The sequence below is a fragment of the Callorhinchus milii genome, unplaced genomic scaffold (assembly GCF_018977255.1).
Source record: "Callorhinchus milii isolate IMCB2004 unplaced genomic scaffold, IMCB_Cmil_1.0 Scaffold3, whole genome shotgun sequence".
Classification (NCBI taxonomy): Eukaryota; Metazoa; Chordata; class Chondrichthyes; order Chimaeriformes; family Callorhinchidae; genus Callorhinchus; species Callorhinchus milii.
In genome coordinates, this window is record NW_024704744.1 from 75,825,956 (window position 1) to 75,852,826 (window position 26,871).

Below are 26,871 nucleotides of genomic sequence, written 5' to 3' on the forward strand. Positions count from 1 at the left end.
TTTTCTGGAAAAAAGTTTTAAAGTAAATAAAGTCAACCCCTCGCGCAAACAAGTGTAACCTCGCTGTACCCTTTCTCTTCTCCCCCAACACCATCCCACCCCGCTCGCTATCAACCCCCAGCGTTTCGGTCGGAATGCACCATACGGCACGTGACCTCCTGACCGATCCCTTTAAAACTCCGCAACGGACGATGCGCGAGACGCCTTCGCTCCGGACGGTGACCTCATCCCTCCCTCCCTCCCTCCCGACCGCCGCGTGCGCGCACGCGCGCGCCCAACCCCTCAACCGAGCTTTGAAAACTTGCGCGTCGAAGCCGTGAGGAGGAGAAGGCCGTGGGACAGCGACCTGATTTACATCTTACTGCTTGACAGACGGGCCAGTCGACCAATCGCGTTCGGGTAGGGCGCGGCCGGGCCGGAACGAGTGCCCAATACGGCACGGGAACGGGGAAACGTCGTGGTGTCGGGAGGCGGGAGTTCGGGTCAGCACATTAGGTTGCGTACTCGCCGTCCGCTCTCGTTCAGAGCCCCAGATGGGCTTGGTCAGGAGGGGAGGGCGCTGCGGTGTGGTGTGTGCTGGCCGGAGGGAGGGAGGGCGGGGTATCGGCTATGAAAGGAGCCATGATGTTATGTTAGCGGGTAGTTTCTGTTTCCCACCCTCTCAAGCAGCCGCCCCTCTACCCCCAAATGTTTACCTCTTTTCCGCCCCCCCTCCCCACCACCTCCTCCTCCTCCCGATGCGAAAGAATTGTTTTTATGATTTAAGAGAAAGGGATTAAAATGAGCGATATCCATAAAACGGTGCAGAGATGGCTCGCAAGTTTCAAAAAGGGCACAGACTTCGATTCGTGGGGACAGTTAGTGGAGGCTATCGACGAGTATCAAATGTGAGTTTTGCTCTTCAAAAACCCTCGAAAAACCGGTATCGCCGACCCGTTTGCGCGCTCGGGAGAGAGGGAGAAAAATACACTGAGAGCCAAACTTTTTTCCCCCTTCTGGACACCGCCGAGTTGTTGGTTTAAAATGAGAACCGTTTAAAAAATATATTTCTATATATATATATTTCTCTATATATATATATGTTTCTTTCTATATTTTTCTATATATCTATATTTTCTATATATCTATATTTTTCTATATATCTATATTTTTCTATATATCTATATTTTCTATATATCTATATTTTTCTATATATCTATATCTATATTTATATATATGTATATATCTATATTTATTTATATCTATCTATATATCTATCTATATATCTATCTATATATCTATCTATATTTCTATCTATATTTCTATATATTATGTGTATATATATATATATGTGTGTGTGTGTATGTAAATAGTCTGTGAAACGGGCAGTTTAAAGCAACCCAGAGCCATGTTAGTCCATTCTGCATCCACGCCCTCTTTTGTTATGGGGTGGAGACCGCACGGGTTGAGTTTGGTGTTTGGGTCCTGTTTTGAACCATAATATTTTACTTTACATCTGTGTGTGTGTGTGTTTTTTTGGGTGGTGGACGGGGGGGTTGTCCCTGTCTTTTTCTCGTGTTATTGTGTTGGCCCAAAAAATTATGACTCCTGCATTCATAATCCTTGCGTTTGATATGGTGCCTTTCAGATGTCTCAAAAGTGCTTCGTAGAATATACTGTGAAGTGCATTGATGTGTATTTTATGGGCGAGACGTCTTTTTGTAAGTTTGTTTTGTGTGTGTCTGGCAGACCAATGGGGGGGAAAAAATTTAATTTCTTCCTTAAAAGTACAGTATTTTACTTTGCCCACAAAATGCAGTCACTCCACTTCTGAGAGGTATAGCTCTTTGAGACGTCTCAACGCTGTGGTTTAGTGCTGTATCAAATGTAATCGTTATTATTTATTTTGTGTTTTTTTTAAACCTACAAGGTAACCTTAATGCATAAGGTGATCTGTAGATGTTGCTTCCACAAATGCATGCACATCTACTTTTTAACCCATTTTTTTTGGCATAACTGGAGATCTGATTGAACATAACAAGCATGTACTAGTTGGTTTTCCATCACCTTCTGTTGCTAGGTACCAGGTTGATCTGTTTTGTGCTCCCTCTCCTGCTTTTCTTTGCCCCCCTTCCCTAGCATTCCATAGTCAGTGGTGAAAAGTGAACTCCTTATGGTATTGGTGGGTGGAGAAATTGTTGGCTCAGTTTGCAGTACATGTCTCTACATCAGAAACATTCTCCAAGGCACCCAAACAAGCAGAATTGGTGTAGGATGACGCTGTGGTGCAGTCCCTGTGCTGTTCTCCAGATGAAATGTTGACGTGAGTTAAGGTGGGTATTAAAGATCCTGTGAGACTATTTGAAAAAAGGGAATTTCTCCGATTTGACAAATCCTCCAGATGAATTGATCATTCACTTCATCATTGTTTGTGGGACTTTGCTGTGCATAAAATGACTGGTGGATCTGCATAAAGATATCCATTAATGCGGTCTCACACAACATGCATGAGGGAAACCACAAGACAGAGCTTTCACTCTGAGGACACGCTGAGTATTACACTGTGTTCGGTCTGAACCTCTTGTTAAACAGAGGAAGTTTTTTTTTGATTGTATGATGTGGAATAAAACATCTTTATAAATCTGTGCTTTCACTGGTCTCTGAGATGTTTTTTCTCAAAACAGGAAATGGGTGTGCAATTCCTTTCACAGGAAGTGATCCCATTGGACTGAAGCGGCCAATGTCTTCTTGTCCCTTAAGCGATGCGTATGGATCCTGAGGTGGTCACTTGGAAGGAAAATTTGTTATTCAGAACTTCCAGTGCATTTTAATGGGATTTTAGTCACCTTGCGAAACAAAATAGGTACCCCAATGACTGAGCAACAACAACAAAATTACATTTGTATAGTGTCTTTCACGTCAGGAGGACGTCCCAAGGCACTGGACAGACAGAGCTACGGGTTGGTGTGAAATTCCTGTGTACCATAGTTCATTATTAGGTGTCTGGTTCAGTTGATAAGCGTTCTTGCCTCTGAGTCAGAAAGATATGGTATGAAGCTCCATTTGTGAGTTTGAGCTCATAGTCTAGGCAGGCGTTCCAATGTGGAACTGAATAGTGCTGTGTCGTGCAATGTGCTATCCATCAGATGAGACATTAAACGGAGGTCCTGTAGACACTATTTCATGGCATTTTTCGATAAGTGTCCTAGCTAACAGTTCTCCAAATAAAATTGGTTATTCACATCATGGCAATGTTAGAGGGATATTGCTGTTCACAAATTCCCTGTTGTGTTGCCGACAAATTACAGTAAAATCCTGTGAAATGCTTTGAGACATTTTCCCGATGCAAAAGGTGTTCTATTAAATGCAAGGATTTATTATTTATTATCATTACACAGACTAGCCCGGCATTTACAGAAGGAAGTACAGTCAGTAAACAACTCTACTGAACTCACAGAAGATCAAAAGGTAAGCAGTTCATCACTTCAGAAACAGTCCTGTGATGTTTTATTTCCTAACTATGGAATTCCACCTTGCTTTTGTCTGTAAGAAAGGTTGCCTTAAAATTTAGATGGCCCAGATTTGTAAAAACTTAAATTTGATTTTAATTTGATGGCTGGTTCTCTTAAATATTGCAGAAAACTAACATGTAAATTAAGTCTAAATTTTAAGAAATTTTTGCAATTCTGCACCATCTTAACTATGAAGACAAAATGGGCAAAGATTTAAGTTGAATTTTGGGTTATTGCTTTTTGTGTTTTGTTTCTAGTCTGAGCTGTGGCAGAATCATTACTATTGGGATTCTTGTGCCAGCAATCTGCCAGAAGAGCCAAACGGAAGACAAAGTGGTATTCTGTCCGGCTGTCCTTTTGTTTCTGGTATGAGTTGACTCCAGCTGCGTGTTCTGATCCCAGGCAGTGCATGGTACTGGTGCCTGATTCAGGCTTACCACATACATCTGTCACTCTGGCGATGCGGGGTGGTGGAACAAGCTTATGCTGGATTGATTCCTCTGTCCATGTGTATAAACATTCATATTCTGTTGTATCTATTTTCGTCCCAGTTTTTTTTTCCTTGTTTTTTTTTCCCTGTTCCTCAAGGTATTCAAAGTAACCATTCCCAGATCGTGGCAATTTTTCTCACTCCCTTCCCCCCACCTTCAGCTATAATGCTTTCAATTTTTTTATCTCCATGCTATTGCCTTTTGGTCAACTTCCTCAATACTTGCTACTTTCCTGTTTGCTCAGGGACTCCCACTATTTTTATGAATCAATGTGTACGTAAGTGGCACTTAACTCTTTCTGCCTCCACGCTCAACTCTGGAGCCATTGCTATTCAGACAGACTGTCTGTCAGCAATGAAGTCTTGGATGAGAATCCGCCTTCTCCAGCTCAGTGTCAAGCTGAAACTATCTTGCTTGTCTCCCGCCAGTGCCTCCTAACCTCAGGCACTGACAATAACAACTTCCCTAGATGCTCAATCCAACTCTCAGACCCTGTGGGGAACCTTGCTATTTTGTACCGTTTTCAAGTTCTTTCTTCAACTCTTCTTTAAACTTTTTCTTTCATCTAGGATCTGATCAAGGCTACTTTCTTCAAGCTCTGCAACCTTTCACACCATTACCTCATCCCGATTGCCATTGAAACCCTCATCCATACTTGATATACCTTCAACCTTGACTTAATTTGCAGTTGTATAGCATCCTTTAAGTATAGAACATTTTTCAGCGAATCACTTAAAGTGCCAAAGAGTGGGGAAGATAACCAAAGGCACAGCCAAATGGGTAGGCAAGGTTCAGGGATTTAGTGAGGGAGAGCAAGGGTAAAGTGTTGAAGCTAGGCCACAGAGGATATTAGAGACCTGAGTTTATGCATAGAGTGTGGGCTAATCTTGTTTTTTTTATTTTAAAATATTGAAAAAGGTGTAGTGCATATAAGTGCTTTCAGGCTATGTATCCCACTTGGCAAACTCCATCCTAAAGTCCCTTCAATTCATCACCTCCCTCACCTCCTTCAAGGTCTGTCTCAAGACCTTCCTCTTTGACCGTGCCTTCAGTCGCCTTTCCCCTTCCTACCATCCTCAGTTCCTAATCCCTCTTGGGTACCAGCTTGCCATTGTCAAGAGCCTTGGAATGTCCAAACGCTCTGAGACGCTACCCTGTGTGGAGGGTGCTATATAAGTGTAAGTTATTGTTCTCAACGTGAAAGGTGCTAAATAAATGTAAATTTGTATTGTATAATTCACTGGAATAACTAAATGAACTGAGCTCTGAGATTGTGGCATGCACAGAGCTTAGATAGCAGTAGCCAATGCTTTGGGCTTTAGGTGAAGTCTGCTGGTGTCTATCCAGCTTCTCAATGCTGGGCCCAGTCACTGCTCCAAATCCTGTTTTCCTGATGATATGTCCAGCGCTTTCTAAATAAACTCAAGTTAATAATAATCCTTGCATTTGATACAGCGCTTTTCACATCTTCTAGATGTCTCAAAGCGCTTCACAGAATATGCTGTAAAGTGAATTGATTGTATATTTGTGGGCGAAACTCGGCATCCAGTTGCGCACAGCAGTGTCCCACAAACAGTCGTGAATTGAAAATGACCAATTTTTTTTGTGCTTTGGAGGGATTATTATTAGGTGTGTGGAGTACGGAAATTTGCCCAAAGTTTCGTCCTGCCTAGAATTGAACCCAGGTGTCTCGCTTGCAAGGCGAGTGCTCTCACCACTGAGCTACAGGACTCCAAGTATCATCCTTTATTACTCTTGGAGAAACTTCCTATTTGACACATTGCCTTCAAAACAAATGACAAAGGGTCAAGAGATGAGGGAAAATTGAAATTAGATGGAAAACAGGAAAAGAGTTAATAAATGATCACCGGGCAAGCAAAAAGCAGAAATACTGCTGCATGAGGCCAATGTCAACTATGTATGAAGTTCAGGAAAAAATGAGGTGAATGGAAACTGAGCATCTAGGCCAGAGAAATACGGAGTCACAGGCCAAGGATCTGATGTTTGGGATAGAGGAAAATGTTGCTTGCATATGATGTGTTATGCCCATTATGTTTTTTGTTATGAAAATGTGAATTGCATCGGCCCCAGAAGGCCATACAAATAGAGTGGTAAACTTAGGGTGTTTAAAAGGGCGATAGGCACCGGGAGAAAAGCCAAATGGGATTATAAAATCTGCCCTGATTATTACATTGCAGCAACAGGCCTGATGGAGTGAAAAGTCTTTCCTCATTTTAGGATTCCAGAATTATGTAATTCAGAGATGTACATTGACATAACATAACATGTAGGAGCAGGAGTAGGCTATTCAGCCCTTCGAGCCTGCCCCGCCATTCAATCATGGCTGATCTTCGAATATAACTCCAGCTAATAACCTAACCCTTCCTTATCCCCATATTCCTTAATACCTTTTGCAATAAAAAATCTATCTATCTCAGTCTTAAATATGTTTAAGGACTGAGTGTCAACAGCCCTTTGGGGTAGTGAGTTCCATACATTCACCACCCTTTGAGTGAAGAAGTTCTTCCTCAACTCAGTGTGAAAGGGCTGGCCTCTGATTTTAAGGTTGTGACCCCTGGTTTTAGTTTCTCCAACCAGGGGAAACAATCTCCCATTATCTACTCTATCATGCCCTTTGATGATCTTATAGGTTTCTATAAGATCCCCTCTAATTCTTCTGTATTCTAGAGAATATAGGTCCAAATTGGTCAGCCTATCCTTGTAACTCATCCCCTTCATCCCTGGTACTAACCTAGTAAATCTACGCTGCACCCCTTCCAAGGCAAGTACATCCTTCCTTAAATGAGACCAAAACTGCACACAGTATTCCAGGTGTGGTCTCACCAGGGCCCTATACAGTTGCAGCAAGACTTCCCTACTCTTATACTCTAAACCTTTCATAATGAATGCTAACATACCGTTTGCCTTCCTAATTGCTGCTGCACCTACAGACTAACTTTCTGTGATTGGTGTACAAGGACACCCAAGTCCCTCTGGACGCTAACACATTCACATTGAATGGATATTGCGAGAAATTGGCAGACAAACTGGGCTGTCTATTTCTGCTTGAAATGGGCAAGATGTGGATTCCTGAAAGCATATTGGTTAGAGCACTCAGCTCGCAAGTGAAAGGACCAGAGTTTGATTCTCAGGCAAGGTGAAACATTAGGCAAGATTCCTTTCTCCACACCCCTCAGTTTACCTAGCTAGTAAGTAGGAAACCGATTGTTAGTCGATCAGCAGATCACTTTCCGAGGGAAATAATCCCTTCCAAATAAATAAAATAATTAATTTGGTCACACAATCCACGACTGCTTGTGGGACATCCCCATGCGCAATTGGCTGCCACGTTTCACCAAAATGTGCAGTTAATTCACTTTACAGTCTATTCTGTGAAGCGCTTTGAGACAACACAACAATGTGATAAGGTGCTATATGAAGTGCAAGGATTATTAAGATCTTTTCTCCGCTTGAGATCCGTTGGTAATAATCTCTCCCTCCCCAAAAAATTGGTCACTCAATGCACAACTGTTTGTGGGACCCTGCTGTGCGCAATTGGCTGCCGTGTTTTAACAACAACAAAAAGTTACATTTGTATAGCCCACAAAATACATAGTTAATCCAACAACAACTTGCACTTAAATAGCGCCCTCCACGCAGGGTAGTGTCTGAGAGACGATATTTTCTGTAAAGCGCTTTGAAACATCTCAATGACGTAATAAGTGCTGTATCAAATGATAGGAGTATTATTTTAGAGCTTCACCTGAAATCATGAGTATGGGAACTTTTGCACTGAATTTGTTTCAGTATCTGAAGATGTGTGAAGTATCCTGAGTGTTGAAGTTTTTTTTTCTTAAGGGACAAAAAGTGAAATGCCATGTCCATAGTGCAGAAAGCATCCAACTTGGAGTAGGTGAGAAGACCAGATACATAAAGAATCCGTGGTTACATGATGCCAAGCTTTGCATTAAAAAGTCAAATGCTGAGAGTGAATGAATCAGGTTTAGATGTTACTATGTATTTTGATTTCAGCATGCAATGAAATGATGGAGGAATCTTGTCCAATTTTTTTCTCCATGTAAACTTTCAAGCACTGCCTTACTCCTTGGGTCCATTTCTCCTTTTTGCTACCTTATTGCTCAGGTCCTTTCACTGCTTTCTGGAATTGCTGCCCAAGACTCCTAAATAGAGTAATTTCTGTTCCTTACCTCCTTCAAGGCCACCTTCCTGTTCAATCGCTCCTTCAGTCACCCTTTTTTTCCTCCAGCATCCCTGCCCTCCACCCTTCTTGACTCCAATCGCCAGCTTGGGTGCAAATTCCTGACTGTCCTCCCAAGATGAAAGGCGATGTATAATGTAATTTGTTGTTGCTGGCCTGCTGAAGACCGTGATTTGGATGAAACCCCATTTACCATAGTTTGTTGACAGTTTTCAGTCGAGTGTGAATGTGCTGCCTTTTCAAGTACTTATCAGATCTAACACTGTCATAGTGTCGTAGGGTCGAGAGCAGTGGACCAATCTAAGCACAAATCATATTTTTCTCTAACCCATCATGTAGCCTCTCTCTAGCCTGGCAGGCATAGCAAGAGGTGATGAGATGCAGCAGAATGATTTGTATTTCAGTACCTTATAATTCACAAGGTTGACAATTGTGTAGATTATCCTTAAAAGTCGATTATAAATCCATACTTAACTATGTGCTGTCATTGTGTCTATTTATAGTATGGAATACAAATGAATTGGTTAAACTTCCCTTGAGTGCCATTCATAATGCCACATTTCTTAGAAGCGAGCGCAATAAAATGAGTTCTGTAAAAATTGATAAATTATTTAATATAAATCTACATGGAACATTAATCTTGACTTTATACTGTTGTGATTGATTAATAGCATCTTTGTAATTGCCTCCAGTGACAAAAGAACCAGGGAGGTGAAGGGTTTAGCAATTGGATTATTACAATGTGATGGAGACAGAGGGGTGGATTGTTGGGGGGAAAAAGGGAACACTGGAAATATTGGGGAGCACACACAAAATGTTGGACACGAACAGCAATCAGTATTTGAATGAGAAGATAGATTAATACTGTGGGTGTGATCTTCCATCTTTAACCAAGATAACTTGTCATCAATATTCTTCTAAAAGGGATGAAGATGCTTGAAAAGGGCTATTAAAGGTTAAGTGAATGAAGCAGGAGGTTGGGATTAGACTAGACTGCTCTTGTGGAGATAAAAACCCAATGTAAATCTGCAATTAAACATAGCGGTATCTCACAAACCGTCATGGATTGAGCGATCGTGTTTTTTTAAGGGATTATCACTCCCCAGAAAAGCGATCCACCAATCGACTAACAACCAGGTTCCTATTTACTGCTAGGTAAACACAAAGCATGTGGAGTAAAGAACCCTGTCCACCCGGGAATTGAATTTGAATCCTTGGTTGCGAGGCGAGCGCTCTAACCAATACGCTACAGGATTGCACAATTAATTGCAAATGTGCAGTGTTTGAAATGATCACTAGACTGCAACTGGAATGTCCAGCAATGTTGCTGCAGGAACATGACTGGATCATGAATATAATTGCAAAGCTTTGAGACAGTGTACATATGGTGCAGTTTTAAATTGTGGTGTGTCGGCACCCCACCACCCTGACGTGATTCTTTTTGCTGGCAACAACAAAAATATTATTCATATAGTGCATTTTCACATCAGGAGGATGGCCCTGTTTGAAGGACACTACTATTTTTCTGCAGTGTTTTTATTTGATCCACCAAGTGCTAGTAGAGCTATCCTTTGCAGCTACGATTTCAACCAGTTTTCATTTACTCAGCAACAACGTGGATTTATATAGCACCCTCCACTCTGGACGTCGTCTCCGAGCGTTTCATAGTAACGGATCCTTTGGCCGAGCCAGCGGTTAAAAAGAAAGGTCTTCAGCCGAGACCTGAAAGTGGGACGAGAGGGCGTGAGGCGAAGGAAGGGAGTTGGGAGGCTCCCCTCTCTCCTACCCCACCCCCCGGTGGAGTGGCTCTAGAAACTTACCATTTACTGGTGAAATAACATGCACTTAAGTAAATGAAAGGTTACATTAAACTGTATAAAATTATATTGGTATCAAGCTCAGACCCTGCAATATTTTGTTTTAGCAGTAAAATGAGCTGCTGTGTTTTTCTCAGTCTTGGTGATTTGTAAGGGCTTGGTACAACATTATTACCTTAGCAGTGGGAGCGGTTTGTTGAGACATGGTCCTGCTCAGTGTGCAAGCCTCCTGAGGTTCCTGGGACCAGGCCAGTAATATTGAAATGATTATATGGGTTCCTGGATCCCTCCGAGTGGTGTCCCTAAAACATTTGCTTAATTCCCCACTATTGGTATGGGACTGCTGTCAATAAACCTTGCAGTTTTATTATAGGGCAATAGAGCGGAGAGCAGGGATTGTTTGAGCATTAATGTATGGTGTCACGTGGCATCTCCTTCACTTCCCTCACTTCATTGTGTTTTTTAAATGCTAATGTGCTGTTTTAAATGTACATGTTTCCTTTTCACTTTAATTTATTACTTTCAAGAAAGAATACTTTTTTTAAAAAAAACTATCCATTAACTTGAAACTTTTTAATACTAAAGGCATCGTAATAGGCCAACATAAAGCTGGTCCCAGGTTCAAATTTTGATCCAAATGAGTTAGATCATTAGTTACCACTGGGGCCTACATACAATTTGTCTCAGTGCCTCCAGGTTAGAAATGGAAGGGGAAAATCAGCCAGGGCTTCTTCTCCTCAGTTCAGGTATTGAAATGGATTCGCACTCTCTCTGGAGGGCTGTTTACCTGCTTACGCCTAATCAAGTGTACACGATGGATCGCAACACATTTTTCCAAGAGTAGGGATTTTTGTCCGGTCTCTGGGCAACAGTCCTTGGCTGCCAAAGGACTACCTTGTTTGACAATAAAAAAAGTCGCTATATTACAGACTTTAGTAAAATCCTGTGAAGCTCTTTCAGGCATCCTCACAAGGTGAAAGGTGCTAAATTAAGTGGGACTATTAATAATTATTATTGTGAAGCACTTTTGGATATTTTGACTTAAGACATTTTTTCATTCTGTTTCTTCATATGTATTTACTCATTTCAAAAGTCTTGCTGGTTTAAAAAAAAGCATTTTGCTCTTCAGGTGACCTGTGTCCCGGGAACCAGGTGTGCTCCAGAAAAAGCCTGAATTTTCTTTTCAGAACTACTGAATGATTTAACAATTTAATTTCCTCTTGACAGAAAACAGTTGGCAAAATAGCGACCTGCCTGGAATTGCGAAGCACAGCTCTTCAGGTACTACTGGATACACATGCTTTTTTCTGTGTTGCTCTTTGTGGGTAATGACCTTGCTCTGTAACAGTCCAAACCTCTGGGAGGATGAATGAAAATACCAAGTGTCCACAAAGAATTGTTACCCCCGTGTATTTTTTTCTACAGTGCACTGACCAACAACTGAAACGTGTTGAATGATGATAATTGTATTTAGACGTTCAGAGGATCAATGTCATTCTCCCACCCCTAGCCCGCTTAGTGGAGGGATTGGGCAGGTTGGTAGGGGGTTAGGAGATTACAGAAGTAGGGGGGGCAAGGCCATGGAGGGCTTTGAAAGTGAGGGCCAGAATCTTGAACTGTATCCTGTGTGATGGGAAACCAGTGGAGTCGGGTGAGGATAGGGTGATAGGGTTGTGGAGCCTGGTGCGGGAGAGGACTCAGGCTGCAGAGTTCTAGATGATCTGCAGCCTATGGGAGTGGGGAGGCCAACAAGCAGGGAGTTTGCGTAAAACAACAACTTGCATTTATATAGTGCCCCTCACGCTGGGTAGCATCTTAGAACGCTTGACAGCTTGATGTCTTATTCTGCAATGTTAGTCCTAAAAAGGTAAGACCAGGTAATGTTCTCCCGTTCAGAAGTTAATGCTATGCTCATTATCCCAGAGGTGGCAGCTTTGGACCTGAGCTGGAGGTTGGAATCAAGGGGGTGGGTGGGTGACGGAAGGTACAGTCAAAGAGGTAGGTCTTGAGATACCTTGCAGGAGACAAAAAGGAGGGGGCTAGGTGAAAGGATTCTAGTGGAGCCCCAGAGAGTGCGGGGGAGAAAGGCTGAAGGCCCGACTGCCGACGATGCGGTGGATAGGATAGGGAGGGGAGGAGCAGGCCAGTTCCCACCGAACAAAGGGAGTGGGCAGGTTCGTCCTCTTTTAGAAGGTTGCAGGGATAGGGAGGAGGAAGAGAGAACAAGGATCAAGAAGTTGATCAAAAAATCAAAGAAGTGTAAGGGCCAGGGAGAGAGGAGTAATAATAATCCTTACATTTGTTATAGCGCATTATCACGTTGTTGAGAACATCTCAAATTGCTTCACAGAATATATTATAAAGTAAATTGACTGTATATTTTGTGGATGAAACTATATAGGATGGCTTGAGTTGAAGGGATTTGGGAAGATAGTTCACACATAAAGAACTGCCACTTGACCAAGGGTAGTCAACACTCGTGGAACTGTCTGCCAATGTGAATTGCTTGCCCATCCTAAGTGGAGGAGGCATAGAGAGGGCAAGGCAAATGCACAATGATAACAAATAATTAACACTCAGTTTAATTTATCATCAGTTTTTAAATGGTTTTTTTTTAAAATTCATGTATTTTATGCAGACCACTCAGTCTCAGGAAGAGTTCAGATTGGAAGATCTGAAGAAATTAGAACCAAGTAAGTATTTCTAATAGCACTTGTGTAAACGATGTGACAAAGAGATTCTTTCTCTCTCGCTCTCTCACTGCTCCAGAAATCCGAGGTCTGAAATTCCAGCTTGCACCACCACTGTGGAGCAGAATTGTTGAAAAATTCTATTTTAATTTGGAAACTGGATACTTTTTTTAGAACCACAGAAAATTGACTGCATTGTAAGAATGTTCCACAGTTCTGCCCCGTAAATCTTAGATATTAAGACAAAACAGAGCTTAGACTAGCTCCATGTTCATAGGCTTAAAACCATTGCCTTACAATTGCATAAACTTGTTAATTTGGAGGCTAGGTTCTACAGGATCAAAAAAAATAGAAAATCGGCTTCCAGACAGACTCATTTTTCAAAACTCCACACAATCTTTAGTTTTAATAACAAATTACTTTTGTATAGTGCTTTCAAGTCGGGAGGATGTCCCAAGGTGCGGGGCAGTCAAAGTTTTGGACATCTCAAAGCATTTCACAGAATATATTGTGAAGTGGCCTCCTGACATGAAAGACACTATACAATTGTAGTTTGTTGTATTTTGTGGATAAAAAGTTTGAGTTTTAAGGCATTGGTCTTGCATTTAAAATCTTTTATTTCAGACCCCATGCTTCAAGTTTATCTATGGTTAATGTGCTTACCTGTGTGGTGCCACCTGTGGTGTGTACTTGGAGCATTGGGTATTTCTAGTGTGTTGGAAACCAATCTTCCCAAAATCCGAGTTTGCTGCTGATCACTAAAGTTAAAGGTGCTTAAGAGTACCATAATCTTGGATTAATAAAACAAGTGAATAAAGCAGTATTTCAGAAGTGCATAAATGTCTGAGTCCCCAAATCAACTTTCATGGTCTTAGTCTCATGACCATTGCCTTAAAATTTAATATCACAAAAATTTTTGAAAAATCCTTTCATGTAGTCTTGATTTAGAAGCCCACGCTTTGCAAAATCCAATCCAAATCAGCTTTTCAACTTGGGTCTCATTTGTGTTTCTGACTGTTAAATGTATTAATAGGGTTCAGTTATCTACACCTTTCAGGATCTTGATTACCTCAATAAGATCTCCCCTGAATCTTATCTTGTATGGTCTGAATATTCCCAGCTTCTGCAACCTCTCATAACGCAGGGCATGAATCCAGCTATCAATCTCATTGCCCCTTTACAGTACCTCTTAATGTCAGTATGTCTTTTTACTGTTACGCAGGAACCTGAATTCTGCTCGGTGCTCCAGAGGTGGGGCTGGGTCAATGCCCTTTGCAAGTTCAGTTACACTTCTGCAATAGCAGTGAAAGGGTTCTGTTCAACTTTGGCCAATTTGCAAAGCTTGTACGCAACCTAGGCGTCAGGTTCGACCCCCAATTATCCTTCCTCCCCCACATCCGGTCCCTCACCAGCACCACCTTCTTCCACCTCCGACGCATCGCCGGTCTCCGCCAATACCTCTCCCCAAAAGCCGCTGAAACCCTGGTCAAGCTCCGAGGCTCTGGAACTGCCTTCCTCAATCCCTTCGTCTCGCTCTCTCCCTTCCCATTTTCAGGTCTCTGCTAAAGACCTTTCTTTTCGACCACGCCTTTGGTCACTTTCCTCCCCCTCCCCCTGGCACGGTCCCAGGATCTGTGACTGTAAAGCGTTCTGAGATGCCGGGCGCTATATAAATCCTTGTTGTTGTTTTACATGTGGGAGCATGAGAATGTTACTGAGTGGGCTGTGTCTCTCCCAGCTGTAGTCACTGCACTATATTTATCGATATCTATATTTACAGCACCAGTATCTGCTTGTGTCTGGGGGTGAACTACCTGTATTAAAGCACTTTGCAAGACAGCATTCCAGTGATCACCTGGTATCTCTTTTATCGTGCTAGCTTTTAATAGTGGACTTTGGTTTTTTTTTCCCCCCCCTCTTTTTCTTTACAGTTATAAAGAACATTCTTTCTTATAACAAAGATTTTCCTTTTGATGTTCAGCCTATCCCTCTAAGGTAAAATGATTTAATTTGGACACTTTTTATCCATTAAAAATGATTTTGTTTCTTTTCAAACAAACCAATCCATCTCGACAACCGGTCGCTTTCTCGCGAGTTCACTATTCCTTTCAGCATGCTTATCTTCCAACGGGCCTTGCCGAATGTCCATGCTTACTCATACATACAGTGCATTGCGGGCTTGCTTTACATTTTTTTAATGTCTTTTTTTCCTTCGCTTACAAGGAGAGCACTTGATTTTCCATACAGTTCATACTAATCAATTTGTACGTCATTGCTTCATGGCTGAGTGAGACTGTGCGTGCGGTGAAACTAAGCTTGGGTTTCTTCCAGCAAGGAGTTCAGTAGCTGAGAAGCTGAGCTTGTGCATATAATGTACTGAAATATCACTAACTAGGATTTATATAAGCACCATTCATGCAAGTATTTTTTTACGCGGTTTATATGAAGTCAGGGTGCAAAGCAAAGAAGTTTGAAACAATTTCCAGAGCACAGGAGCGGAACAGCTCAACTTTTAATGATAGGGATTTACAGTAGACCTGTGTTTGTGGGTGAGAGGAGATTGCAGAGGGGTTGATGTAGAAGAATTTGAGTCAGGATGTGGATCTCTTGAAGGACAACAACAACGAATTACACTTGTATAGCTCTTGAAGGACAACAACAACGAATTACACTTGTATAGCACCCTTCACGTCGAAACGACATCGCCAGCTTGCTGGACAATTGGGTTTTGGACCCTAGTTAGGGTCAGAAGGGGTGGGGGTGGGAGGGTGGCCAAAGGCACTATTGAAGAGGAAGGTATTCAGACAGGACTTCAAGGAGGCAATAGAAGGGTGAGGTGGAGGGATTGTGGAATAGAATTCCAGAGTGTGGAGGCAGAGATGCTAAAGGCCTGACTGCCAGTGGTGGGGCGGGAAGTGTGGGGGACCGAAAGCAGGCTGGTGTCCGCCGAGTGGAGCGAGCGAACAGGTTGAAATGGGATTACGAAGTCGGAGAGGTGGGGGGTGCAAGACCGTGGAGGGCCTTGAAGGTAAGAACAAGGGTTTTGTACTCGATTCTCTGAGAAATGGAGAGCCAGTGAAGCCAGGCAAGAATGGGCGTGTTAGGTTCCTGGAGCCTGGTGCGGGAGAGGACACGAGCTGCAGAGTTCTGAATAATCTGCAGCTTGTGAAAGGAAGGGTTGGGAGGTTCAGTGAGCAGGCAGTTGGTGTAGTCAAGCCGGGACCTATCATGAAGCCATGATAGCAATGCCTCCATTCACCTCTGTATGCAATAATCATCAAATGGTCTCCTGAAATTAATATATCTAAATTTGCGGATGACAAAACTAGGAGGAAGTGTCAACACAGAAGATGACATTAAAAAAAAAGCAGCGAGACATCGATAGGTTAGGTGATTGGGCAGGTAGGTAGCAAATGAAGTATGATGTAGGGAAGTGCAAAGTCATCCACCTAGGTAGCAAAAACAGTAGAGCGAGTTATTTTTTAGAAGGGGAGAGATTGGAATGTGTTAGCGTCCAGAGGGACTTGGGTGTCCTTGTACACCAATCACAGAAAGTTAGTCTGCAGGTGCAGCAAACAATTAGGAAGGCGAACGGTATGTTAGCATTCATTATGAAAGGTTTAGAGTATAAGAGTAGGGAAGTCTTGCTGCAACTGTATAGGCCCTGGTGAGACCACACGTGGAATACTGTGTGCAGTTTTGGTCTCCCTATTTAAGGAAGGATGTACTTGCCTTGGAGGGGGTGCAGCGTAGATTTACTGGGTTAGTACCATGGATGAAGGGGATGAGTTACGAGGATAGGCTGACCAATTTGGGCCTATATTCTCTAGAATATAGAAGAGTCAGAGGGGATCTTGTGGAAACCATGCTCAAGTCAGCTTTGTATTCAGTATTTGAGGGCAGATCACACTCCTCTCAGATTGGAAGTGCTGCAGTACCGATCCCAGCCAACAGAGGGCTGACGGTGCAGCTGTTTCTCGGAGCTCAGTCCTTCCTATGACAGCCTCTAAATTATGGGTGAGGTTCTGGCATCAGGTTGTTGATTTGATTGCAAAATCTTCCATCACAGGAACTGGCCATTTCAGCCCATCAACTCAGCTAACCCCAGTCTTGTTTTTCACATAATAAAATAATCCTTGAATTCGATATAGACATTTATAATGTCAAAATAAGCACTTCATACATAATTGCAGAAAAGCATCATTTCTGTGTATTTGTAAGTGAACATGGCAGCCAGTTGGCCTCAGTGATGTTCCACTAACAGCCTTGCAAACTTTTATCTGGGTTTGTTGGCCAAGAAACTGGGAGAATCCCAGGAGTCCTGTAGCTCGGTGGTTAGAGCCCTTGCCTCACAAACGAGAGACCTGGATTCAATTCCCAGCAGGGCGAAACCTTGGGCAAGTTTCCTTACTCCACACACCTGATGCCTCAAAAAAATTAATTTGGTCACTCAATCAACGACTGTTTGTAGGACACTGCTGTGCGTGATTGGCTGCTGCGTTTCACCCACAAAATGTAGTCAATTCACTTTAGAGTGTATTCTGTGAAGTGCTTTGAGACGTCTCTAAGTGAAAAGCGCTATCAAATGCAAGGATTATTATTACAAACTCCTTTCTTGTTTTTAATAGTGCCAAGGGATCATTAACTTGATGGGTCTTGGTTTTGCATCTCATCTGAAGGACAGCACCTCTGCCTTTGCAGTATTCTGTAGTGGAAGTGTCAGCCTAGATTATGAGCTCAAAGTCCTGATGGGTATATCAGCCACCAGAATAATCTTGCTCTCCTGCTCACTTTATAAACCATTTAATTTTCCTCCTCTTCAAGTATCTATTAAGTGAAAGTATGGACTCTGCCTCGCAGTTTGTGGCTGAGAATTGCAGATTTCACCCACACTCTGTGCAAAGAAATGTCTGTAAAACATTTGAGGGTTAGGGTAAGCTACTATTTTTGAAAATGGGAGTGTTCAAATGGAGTGCAGTGGCATGTTCCTGTGTGAAGAGATGGTTAAAATTAGCTGGATGAGATTCAAGTACTACAGAGCATTAGGGAGGAGGGAGATGGGGTGTATCAGACAGGGCTCTTGCTCTGACTTCTTATCCTGCTGCAAAGGGCGAATGTGTGGGTGGGTGTCCTTTAATGCTGTGCTGCCATCTCCATGATCAAAGCCTGTTGGTCACATTTGCTGCTTGAGCAAGGTGAATCTGCAGGACAATTAGGAGGTGAAGAAGACTGTTAAAGTCATTAGCTCAGAGGTGAACTAAGCAGCCTTTCTTTACTCGAGCGAATGTTTCCTGCCTGCTGCACTTTGAATCAAAGAGCTTCTTTAATATAGTTCTGCCTCACTAGTTACTTTTACACTGGCCACTTGCAAGTAGTAATAATAATAATCCTTTTGATATAGTCAAATTATCACAACTTCGAGACGTCTCAAAGTGCTTCACAGAATATACTGAAAAAGTCTATTTTGTGGGTGAAAGACGGCAGCCAATTGTGCGCAGCAGTGTCCTGCAAACAGTCATGGATTGAGTGACCAAATTATTATTTTTTTAAAGGAATTATTACCCCCGGAAAAGCGATCCGCCAATCAACTAACAACCAGGTTCCTACTTGCTGCTAGGTAAACAGAGGTGTGTGGAGTAAGGAAACTTGTTTTGCCCTACCAGGAATCGAACCCAGGTCTCTCACTTGTGAGGCAAGTGCTCTAACCACTAAATTACAGGACTCCATGGCTAATTTAAGGCAGACTGAACAATCAAACTGAAACCAGCCTGGCTCACTCAGTAGACCTCTTGCCTCTGGGTCAGAAGGTTGTGTTCAAGCCCCTCATAGGACACTGAGCTCGGTGTCTAGGTACACTCTAGCACAATGTTGACAGTAGTGTCCGTTAGATGATGATTTAACGTGTTGCTGCTCTCTCTGCCTCAAAAGCAACTGATAGTATCATAGAATCCTACAGCACAGAGGGAGGTCATTCGGCCTGTCGTGCCTGTAGCGCCTCTTTGAAAGAGCTGCCCAATTAATCCCACTCCCCAGCTCTTTCCCCACAGTCTTGGAATTTATTTATTTTCAAGTATATTATACCCTTTTGAAAGTTATTAGTGAATCTGCATCCACCACCCTTTCAGGCAGTGTACTCCAAATTGTAACAACTCGCTGCGTAAAAATTACTGAAGGGCTTGTACATCAAGTACTGACTACTCTGAGTTAATCACCAGTGCTTCGTTTTTAGCTTTGAGACGCCTAGTGTGTAACAGAAGTGCGCATGTCACCCAGCAAGCTCTGTGTATTTAGATTAATTTTCCTCTTAAAGATTGGGCTGGCTTTAAGTTGGAAGCAACCCATTGAAGTTGGGAACTGTGACAGGAGTTTATTTGTTTTCATTGTGCGGCAGGAAAATCCTGGCACCTGGAGAAGAGGAGAATCTGGAATTTGAGGAGGAAGAGGAGGACGGCGGAGCAGGCGCTGGGGTGTCTGATCTTTTCACCACCAGAGTCCCAGGTTGGGTTCAGAGACAATGCTTTGTGTAGCTGGTCTGAGATCGGCACTTGTAGCTAAAAACAAAATTAAAATAGATGAATTCTCTTTTAAGAGTTTGAAGTGTTGCACACACTGGCTTTGTAATCTGGCTTCCAGGATTTTTAAAAACTATTGAACCCTCTTTAGCTTTCTTTTTTTTCTAATGAAAACAGCTTCCCATCCCCTCTGAATTATAACCCCACAACCTGGTCTCCCCCATATGAGCATGTGCTGTAATCCTTCCAGGGCTCTGATGTCTTTGTCTTCTGTAGTGAGGAGGCCAAAATGGCGCTCAATATTCCCAACTGATCTAATCACCATCTTGTATAAATATAACACCACTTCCTTATGTTTATAAACTCAGAATCCTATTGGGCTTTTTGGTGCCTTTTCTTTCTGCCCTTCTGCATTTAAAAGTCTGTATCTGCATCCCTTGACCTCCATTGCCACACACCTGCAGTTCAGACATTGATTGGATAATCTTAACCTGCAAAATGGCAGCTTCCAATTTGAGACAATTTAAGAATTTTCCAAAATATTGCATAATGGTAACATTTAAGATTGTGATCTTAAGGCCACAGGGATTTTCAGGCATCTCATTCCTTCTCCGAACCCCTTTCCTCTGGAGATACTGATGCCTGAAGTATCTGCCTGATGCATGGCTACCAAAAGTCAACCATCATCAAATGACAGGAACAGGAATAGGCCATTCAGTCCCTCAAGCCTGTTCTATGTTGCCAACTGATGCAAAACACCATGACACATCTTAGACACCTAGAGGCTGTTTTTTCCTGCTTGGGTTCCTCCGTGTCAACCATCCCTTATCCTTTGGGTAACTTGTAAAGTGTAGACTTGAAGACTATGGTAAACTGGTCTTTCTGTTAACATGTGATCCTGTCTTTCATGTGCATGGTTTGATCATGTGGACTCCTCCCTTTCTGACCTGCATGTTCCATCTAACTTCAGGAGCTGTTGAAGGTAACACTGCCCTTCTTTAGCTGCTTCACTGTGTTCAGGGAGTGAAGGGGGTGGTGGGGGTGGGACTCTTGCTCGAATCTAATCTTTTACTTTCATATCCAGTTTAATAATTGAAATATTATAATTTCTCAGTCACACAGTTTTGATCAGCCCATCAGATGGAGTAAGAATCCTAAGCCAATAGTGTGTTGTATTTGACTGTGCATTCAGTCACTTTTCCCCTCCTTGCCCTCTTCAGCTTCCTCGCCTCAGGTGCTTTGTGATTTCCTCCTGATGTGAAAGGTCCTGTAAATTGGGGTATATTTTTATTTGGCTGGTAAACAGCAACTGTGGGGAGTGGGATGGAGAAGAATGGCCCCAAAATATTCTCACGGGTCTCAGATTGAACTATTGAGCAGCTGTGATTGTGAGGAATTGTTTATGAATCCACACTATCATTCCACGTACAGCTTATTGTCACTGTAGTTCACTTACACTATTCATTGGCACACTTCTCTCATTCATCACTATTTTGTAAATCAAAATGCAGTAGTCTACAGAATGATGAGTGTAGATGCCAAATAGTCCATTTCAAATTCACTCACACTATTCATCTCTCCTTCAGGTTGACCAATGATTGAAGTCAGTAACTGCTGTCGGCTCACATTGTTCATACCAAGCTGCCGGACTAACCAGGCTTTGTGTCCTCAGGTACTCTGCTACCACGGTTACCATCAGAACCCGGCATGACATTGTTGACCATAAAGATAGAAAAGATTGGGTTGAAAGATGCAGGCCAGTGCATTGATCCCTATGTAACTGTCAGCGTGAAGGGTAAGAGCTGAGGGAACTGGTCAAATCCATCTCCTTTCCTTGTTTTTGATGCTGCTTCTCAGTGTAATGAATCTTTCATCTGTTATTATGTAGATATCAATGGTGTGGACATGACTCCTGTACAGGACACGCCCGTTGCGACACGGAAGGAAGACATGTACGTACACTTTGCTGTGGATGTGGAAATCCAAAAGCACATTGAACGTCTGCCAAAAGGTAGGTCTCCTTCCAATTCCTGCTTCGTTGCCAAGTTTATTTTTATGTCCTATAATCCAGGTCGAACTATATTGGCCGTGTTCATAATCCTTGTGTTGAGGATGCTGGACCCATTTAAGAAACTGCTTGATGCAGTGATATTAAGGACAGTAGAATGGTCATTGTGGAGGGATGTGATCAAATAGTTGAAAGGCTTTCTTCATCCAAGCCTCTCTTGTGATCTTTCTGATGTGCTGCCAATAATTTTTAATGTTTCAAAGTACTTACAGACAATTGCAGTCAAGTACAGTGGCTGATTTGTTTGGCAATAATGATGGCCAATTTCCAAAACAGCAAGAAATAAGTGATTAATTTACTTGGAAGAATGTTGTCCAGGACACCAGGAGGAATTCCTTTCTAGTTTCCAATAGTATCACTGATCGTAGACAGATTAAGGCTTCGGTTTCAAAGTTTAATGTGAAGGATGCTATTTCTGAGGATGCAGTGCTCCTTCCCCCATGTCCTGTGGATTTTGAACTCAAAATTCCAATGTGGGGCTTGAATCTGACCCAGAGGTGAGAATACTTTCAATTGAGCCACCTTGAAGTGCATTTTTACACTGTACACTCTGAATAATACAATATTGTGTGTGTTCTGGTATTTACTGTATTTACATTAGATGTCTCACAGTGCTTCACAGGATTTTGTGTAAAGTGCAGTGGCTGTTTGGTGGGCACATGTGGCAGCCAACTTGTGCACAGCAATGTTAACAGTGCAGCTCTTCCCCCAGCACTGATTGGAGTGAAACCTTGGAACTCAGTCTAAAAGACTCTTAGGTTCTGACATGGGGCTTCAATCCATATCCTTCTGACTCAGAAGAGAGTGGTACCAAGTGAGTTAGGCTGACACACCCAGACTGTTGAGAGAGGTTTGGGGATTTGTACATTTCAGTGAAACCAAGTTGAAACTCAGGCGTTGGCAGCATCAGCCTTCACGGCTGCACACTCAACCTCACTAAGCCAGTCAGGAACCTGGATATCTTGTTTGACCCTGAACTGTCGTTTCTCCCCCACATCCGTGCCATGACTGGCACTGCCTACCACCACCTCTGTAACATTGCCAGACTCCGCCACTGCCTCACCCCTCAGGCTGCTGAAACCCTCACCCACGCATTTGTCACCTCAAGGCTTGATTCCGGGAACTCCCTCCTCATCAGCCTTCCCAACTCTTCCCTTCACAAGCTGCAGATCATCCAAAACTCTGCAGCTTGTGTACTCTCACGCAACAGCCTCCGTGACCCCATCACTCCCAACCTCGCCCAACTCCACTGGCTCCCCATCTCCCAGAGGATCAAGTTTAAGATCCTCGTCCTCACCTTTAAGGCCATCCATGACCTTGCCCCCTCCTACCTCTCTGACCTGCTGACTCTCTACCAACCTGCCCGCTCACTCCGTTCATCGGGCTCTGCCCTGCTCCATGTCTCCTGCCTGACCTGCCATACCATCGGTGGCCGGGCTTTCAGCCTCTCTGCCCCCACACTCTGGAACTCCATCCCACGGTCCCCTCACCTCGCTTCCTCCCTTGCCTCCTTCAATGTCGGTCGCAAGACCTTTCTCTTCGACGTGCCTTTGGTCTCCCTCCCACCTCTCTGCCTTCCCTCACCCCTACACCACCCCCCCTCCCCCATGCTCGGGCCCCGACACCTGACTGTTCAGCGCTTTGGGACGTCCTTCCGAAGTGAAAGGCGCTCTATAAATGTAATTTTGTTGTTGTTGCATTTGGGTGTCATTTCAGACTGTGGAATCCTGTAGTGTAGTGGTTGGAGCACTTGCCTCGCAAGTGAGAGGACCTGGGTTTGATTTCTGGGCAGGGTAAGTTTCCTTACTCCACACGCCTCTGTTTACCTAAGAACTTGGCTGTTAGTCGATTGTCGGATCACTTTCTAGGGGGCAGAATCCCTTAGAAAAAAAGTTAAATTGTTCACTCAATCCACGATTGTTTGCTGTGCGCAATTTGGCTGCTGTGTTTCACCCACAAAATATAAAGTCAATTCACTTTATATTATAATCTGAAGTGCTTTGAGATGTCTCAACAATGTAAGGTGCTGTATCAAATGCAAGGATTATTATTTTGTGCTGAAAGCTTCCCTTCCTTGTGTATTTCCTATTTGGAATGTTAGGATCCTTTGCCACTATTGGATACAAGAAGGTGTCATTGTCAGCAATCTTCAAAATAAGTATGTTATTCATTTTATGGCTGTTTTCAGGACCTGACTGAGCACAAATGGCTGCTGTTTGCCTGTAGAAAGTCACCACGGAGGCTGGTAATTACTGTGAAGCACCTGTGATGAGATGTTATGAAAATGCAAGGTCTTTCTTTCTGACCAGTAATTGTAAAGTATCTAGTTACAATCCAGGAGACCTGTTTCCCTTTTCTGTTGCAGGGGCAGCTATTTTCTTTGAATTCAAGCATTACAAACCCAAGAAGAGGTTTACAAGCACAAAGTGTTTTGCTTTCATGGAAATGGATGAGATCAAAGCTGGGCAGATAGTTATAGAACTGTAAGTAGTACCCGTGCAGCAATTCCCTTCAATTCTGTCCCAGATTCCCTTTTGCCAGTCTTCCTTCACAATACATTAAGGAGGCAGAATTCAAATAAATTGGCCTGTCTTACCCTTTATTACTTCCCAACCATGTGGGAGTTTCTATCCAGTGAAAGGAAATTGCAGTGTGCAATGGAAGTATTTTGATGGAATTGAACATTTGACATCTTGTGAACTGCTTCTCACTGGTTCAGTTAGAAAACCATGAGGCCATGCAGACTAGAGAAAAGCTGAATCAGCTGATCTGTTTGTTAGATCAAGGTATTAAGGGATATGGGGAAAGGGTGAGTAGGCTTGAGGTACAGATACGCCATGATTTTATAGAATGGTGGAACAGGCTCAAGAGGCTGAATGGCCTACTCCTTCCTATTTCTGTGATCTCTCTTGCAGTAAATAAAAGCTGGAGAGTATCCCTGGCTCAGAGGGACAATCAGCCAGGGTACACAATTTCTCATACACCCCATATGTGGATGTCTTCCTGTGAGGACAGGATCGGGCTCAGCAGTTGTCAGCTCTGGTCACATAGCTCATTGTTTTGGCCAACTGATTGCACATTGTATGTTTGCAAGGACCCCTCCCTTAAGGGATAAACATGTTTAAAAAGTGTTTGCAGTAGATTGGTGCTCACCTTCAAAACCCTCCCATGGTCTTGCTCCCCTACCTGTGACCTCTCTAACTCCATATCAGCCTGTCTGCTCCCTCTGCTCAGTGGACACTGGCCTTCTCCAAGTCCCCTGCACTTCCTGCCCCACCATTGGCAGTTGGGCATACAGTATCTCTGCCCCCACACTTTGGAACTCTATCCCACAATCCCTCTGCCTCACTCCCTCCTTCAAGTCCTGTCTGAAGACCTTCCTCTTCCACCGTGCTTTTAGCCACCCCTCCTGACCCAATTCCCAGCTCGGGTCCCAAACCCCTGATCGTCCAGCATCCTGGGATGTCTTTCTGATGTGAAGGGCGCTATACAAGTATAATTTGTTGTTATACTTATGGGACACTGCTGTGTGTCATTGGCTGCTGCATTTCACCCTTAGTCAATCCACTTTACAGTATATTCTGTGAAGCGCTATATCAAATTATTATTATTATTAAATTCAAGGATTATTATCACTGATTTCATCTGTTCAGGTACAAGAAACCAACAGATTTCAAGAGGAAAAAACTGCAGTTGCTGACCAAGAAACCACTGTACCTTCACCTCCATCAGATCTTGCACAAGGAATGACATAAACCTTTATTAATTTCATCCTCGGCACAACTCATCACAGTAGCAGTGTGCATGATCATCTCTAAAACTGGCAACAAGGGCAGCATTTGTTGCTCAGTGTTTCCCATCTCAAGTCCCAGCTGCTGTGATGCAGATTTATTTTTTAACATTGGCTTTTCTAGGTTAGTGGCTAATCCTGGAAGAGTCTAGTTTCAAACAGGACACTGAGGAATGAACCTAAATGAAATAAGGGAACATTAGCTACACTATCTGTGGTAACTAATAAAGCTTTTTAGTAACTTATTTAAGAACAGCAAATCTAAAATCTACAGATGCTGCTGATATCATGGATGAATAATGCTTGTGTCTTCAAGTGTGAGTTGCCAGTTTGTTGTGACATTGGCTTTCTGTTACACTATGCAGTTAAGTTGAATGGCAGTATGCAAATTAAGGAACTTAGCTGTGGCAGCTATGTTTTTATGTACAGGTTTGAGTGGTGAGTCTTATGTTGTGGTACTTCTCTTAAAAACACTACATTTGAAATAGAAGCCATGCTTAGCTAGCTTTGTGTTTGATGTACCCGCGAGGACAATTGTTGCACTACACCAGCATGTAGCACTGTTTTTGCATTTGTACAGATAATTATTCAGACAACCCGTTCATCATGATTAACATTTGTACAATTTACAATTTTAAAGATTTTAATGTAAACCAGAAGTGGGGGTCTCTCATTCCAGTGCCAGTTTTATTGAATCCCAAATACTCTGTGGAAGATCTTGGAACAGTGCACGAAAGAGAAAACTGCTCATTCACAAGTCATTTGAACCTCCTTTATTAATAAATTTTCTCAGAATATATAATAAAATAAGTTACATCTGGCCTTAATTGTACAGGGATTTCAAGTGTTTCCTACACAGAAAATTAGACAGATGTGATGAGAGGGTTTGTTGAAATGTTTATACAGATTTTCTTTACATGTGAATTACTGGAAGGTGTGGATATTGCCAGCATTGTGGCAGGTAGTGAGGGCAGCTCTGATTAGTCTATTTCCACAGGAAAAGTCATTAATTTTATTTTTTGCAACCATTTTTTTTTAAAAAAGGCCTCAAAACATGTCACATGAGCAGGGGATTTTTACACTACACTAAACACAGGTACCTTCAATATTGCACAATTAAAACTGCTTTTGATTTGCAGACTAGTTACTTTTTTCACACATTGTATACTTAATTATTTGAAAATGTCCTCCTGGAAGCACTTTCATTTCTAAATCAGAAGTTACAGCATCCTATACTCTGAAGGTTTTCATTTTTTAAAAAATATCCTGCATCAGTGACTGTATGCCTGACCCTCTGTCACACAAGGACCACACAGACAGTGACATTTCCTATAAGTAATTACATTTTTGGACTGGAATTGGCAATCTTTTTTTAATTTCATGGCAAAGATTCATTAACATGTCTTTTCACATGTGTTGTAAATCTGTTTTGAGGCTTAGGGGGAGGTGTCAATCATCGACGGACATCAGGGCCTGGCGGGAAGTCTCTGTTAACTCCTGGTGGCGGGGTGGGTCCTGGTGGCACACTGCGGGGTCCAGGCGGGAATCCTCTCAGCCCCAGCGGAGGGAAGTCTCTCAGCAGGTGTGGTGGTGGGAAGTCTCTCAGAGTGTGTGGGGGCAGAGGGGGACCAGGAGCAAAATGACCAGAGCCTGGCGGTGGTGGAAATGGGCCAGGAGGGTAGTCTCTTGGAATTATTGGACCAACTGTAAAACAAAAATAATTGTGTGAAATCAATAAGGTCTTCATTCTGTAAAGACTAATATGCCATACACCTGAGGATTAGCACTATGCT

The 26,871-nt window shown here is 42.8% G+C and overlaps 2 protein-coding genes across 11 annotated transcripts in view; one reads left to right on the forward strand and one right to left on the reverse strand.

Annotated features, from left to right (window-relative positions):
• Window positions 1–537: 537 nt before the first annotated feature.
• On the forward strand, window positions 538–26,214 carry aida (axin interactor, dorsalization associated). Of its 6 annotated transcripts, none has more exons than XM_042333445.1 (11): window positions 539–887; window positions 3,378–3,447; window positions 3,749–3,857; window positions 11,246–11,299; window positions 12,657–12,711; window positions 19,100–19,206; window positions 20,191–20,202; window positions 20,893–21,015; window positions 21,109–21,231; window positions 23,654–23,771; window positions 24,942–26,214. In XM_042333445.1, the coding sequence occupies exons 1-11, from the start codon at window positions 781–783 to the stop codon at window positions 25,036–25,038; spliced, it is 975 nt and encodes a 324-aa protein (XP_042189379.1). In that variant the 5' UTR covers window positions 539–780; the 3' UTR covers window positions 25,039–26,214. The 6 variants fall into 6 exon arrangements, with proteins under 6 accessions (XP_042189381.1, XP_042189379.1, XP_042189380.1 ...); XM_007898259.2 differs by lacking the exon at window positions 3,749–3,857 and adding an exon at window positions 14,640–14,703 and having other exon boundaries at window positions 540–887; window positions 24,942–25,885; XM_042333446.1 differs by lacking the exon at window positions 20,191–20,202.
• Window positions 25,837–26,871, reverse strand: part of mia3 (MIA SH3 domain ER export factor 3) — a 57,752-nt gene continuing 56,717 nt past the window's right edge. For all 5 annotated transcript variants that reach the window (XM_042333443.1, XM_042333441.1, XM_042333440.1 and 2 more), the window contains one exon: window positions 25,837–26,782. In XM_042333443.1, the coding sequence (XP_042189377.1) occupies window positions 26,532–26,782 (251 nt within the window). In that variant the 3' untranslated portion in view covers window positions 25,837–26,531. The remainder of the gene's footprint in view (window positions 26,783–26,871) is intronic.

Coding starts and splice junctions, on each gene's coding strand:
- aida (XM_042333445.1), top strand. CDS start 781: ATGAGCGATATCCATAAAACGGTGCAGAGATGGCTCGCAAGTTTCAAA. Junction 888..3,377: donor GCTATCGACGAGTATCAAAT/GTGAGTTTTGCT, acceptor ATCATTACACAG/ACTAGCCCGGCATTTACAGA. Junction 23,772..24,941: donor GGGCAGATAGTTATAGAACT/GTAAGTAGTACC, acceptor TCATCTGTTCAG/GTACAAGAAACCAACAGATT.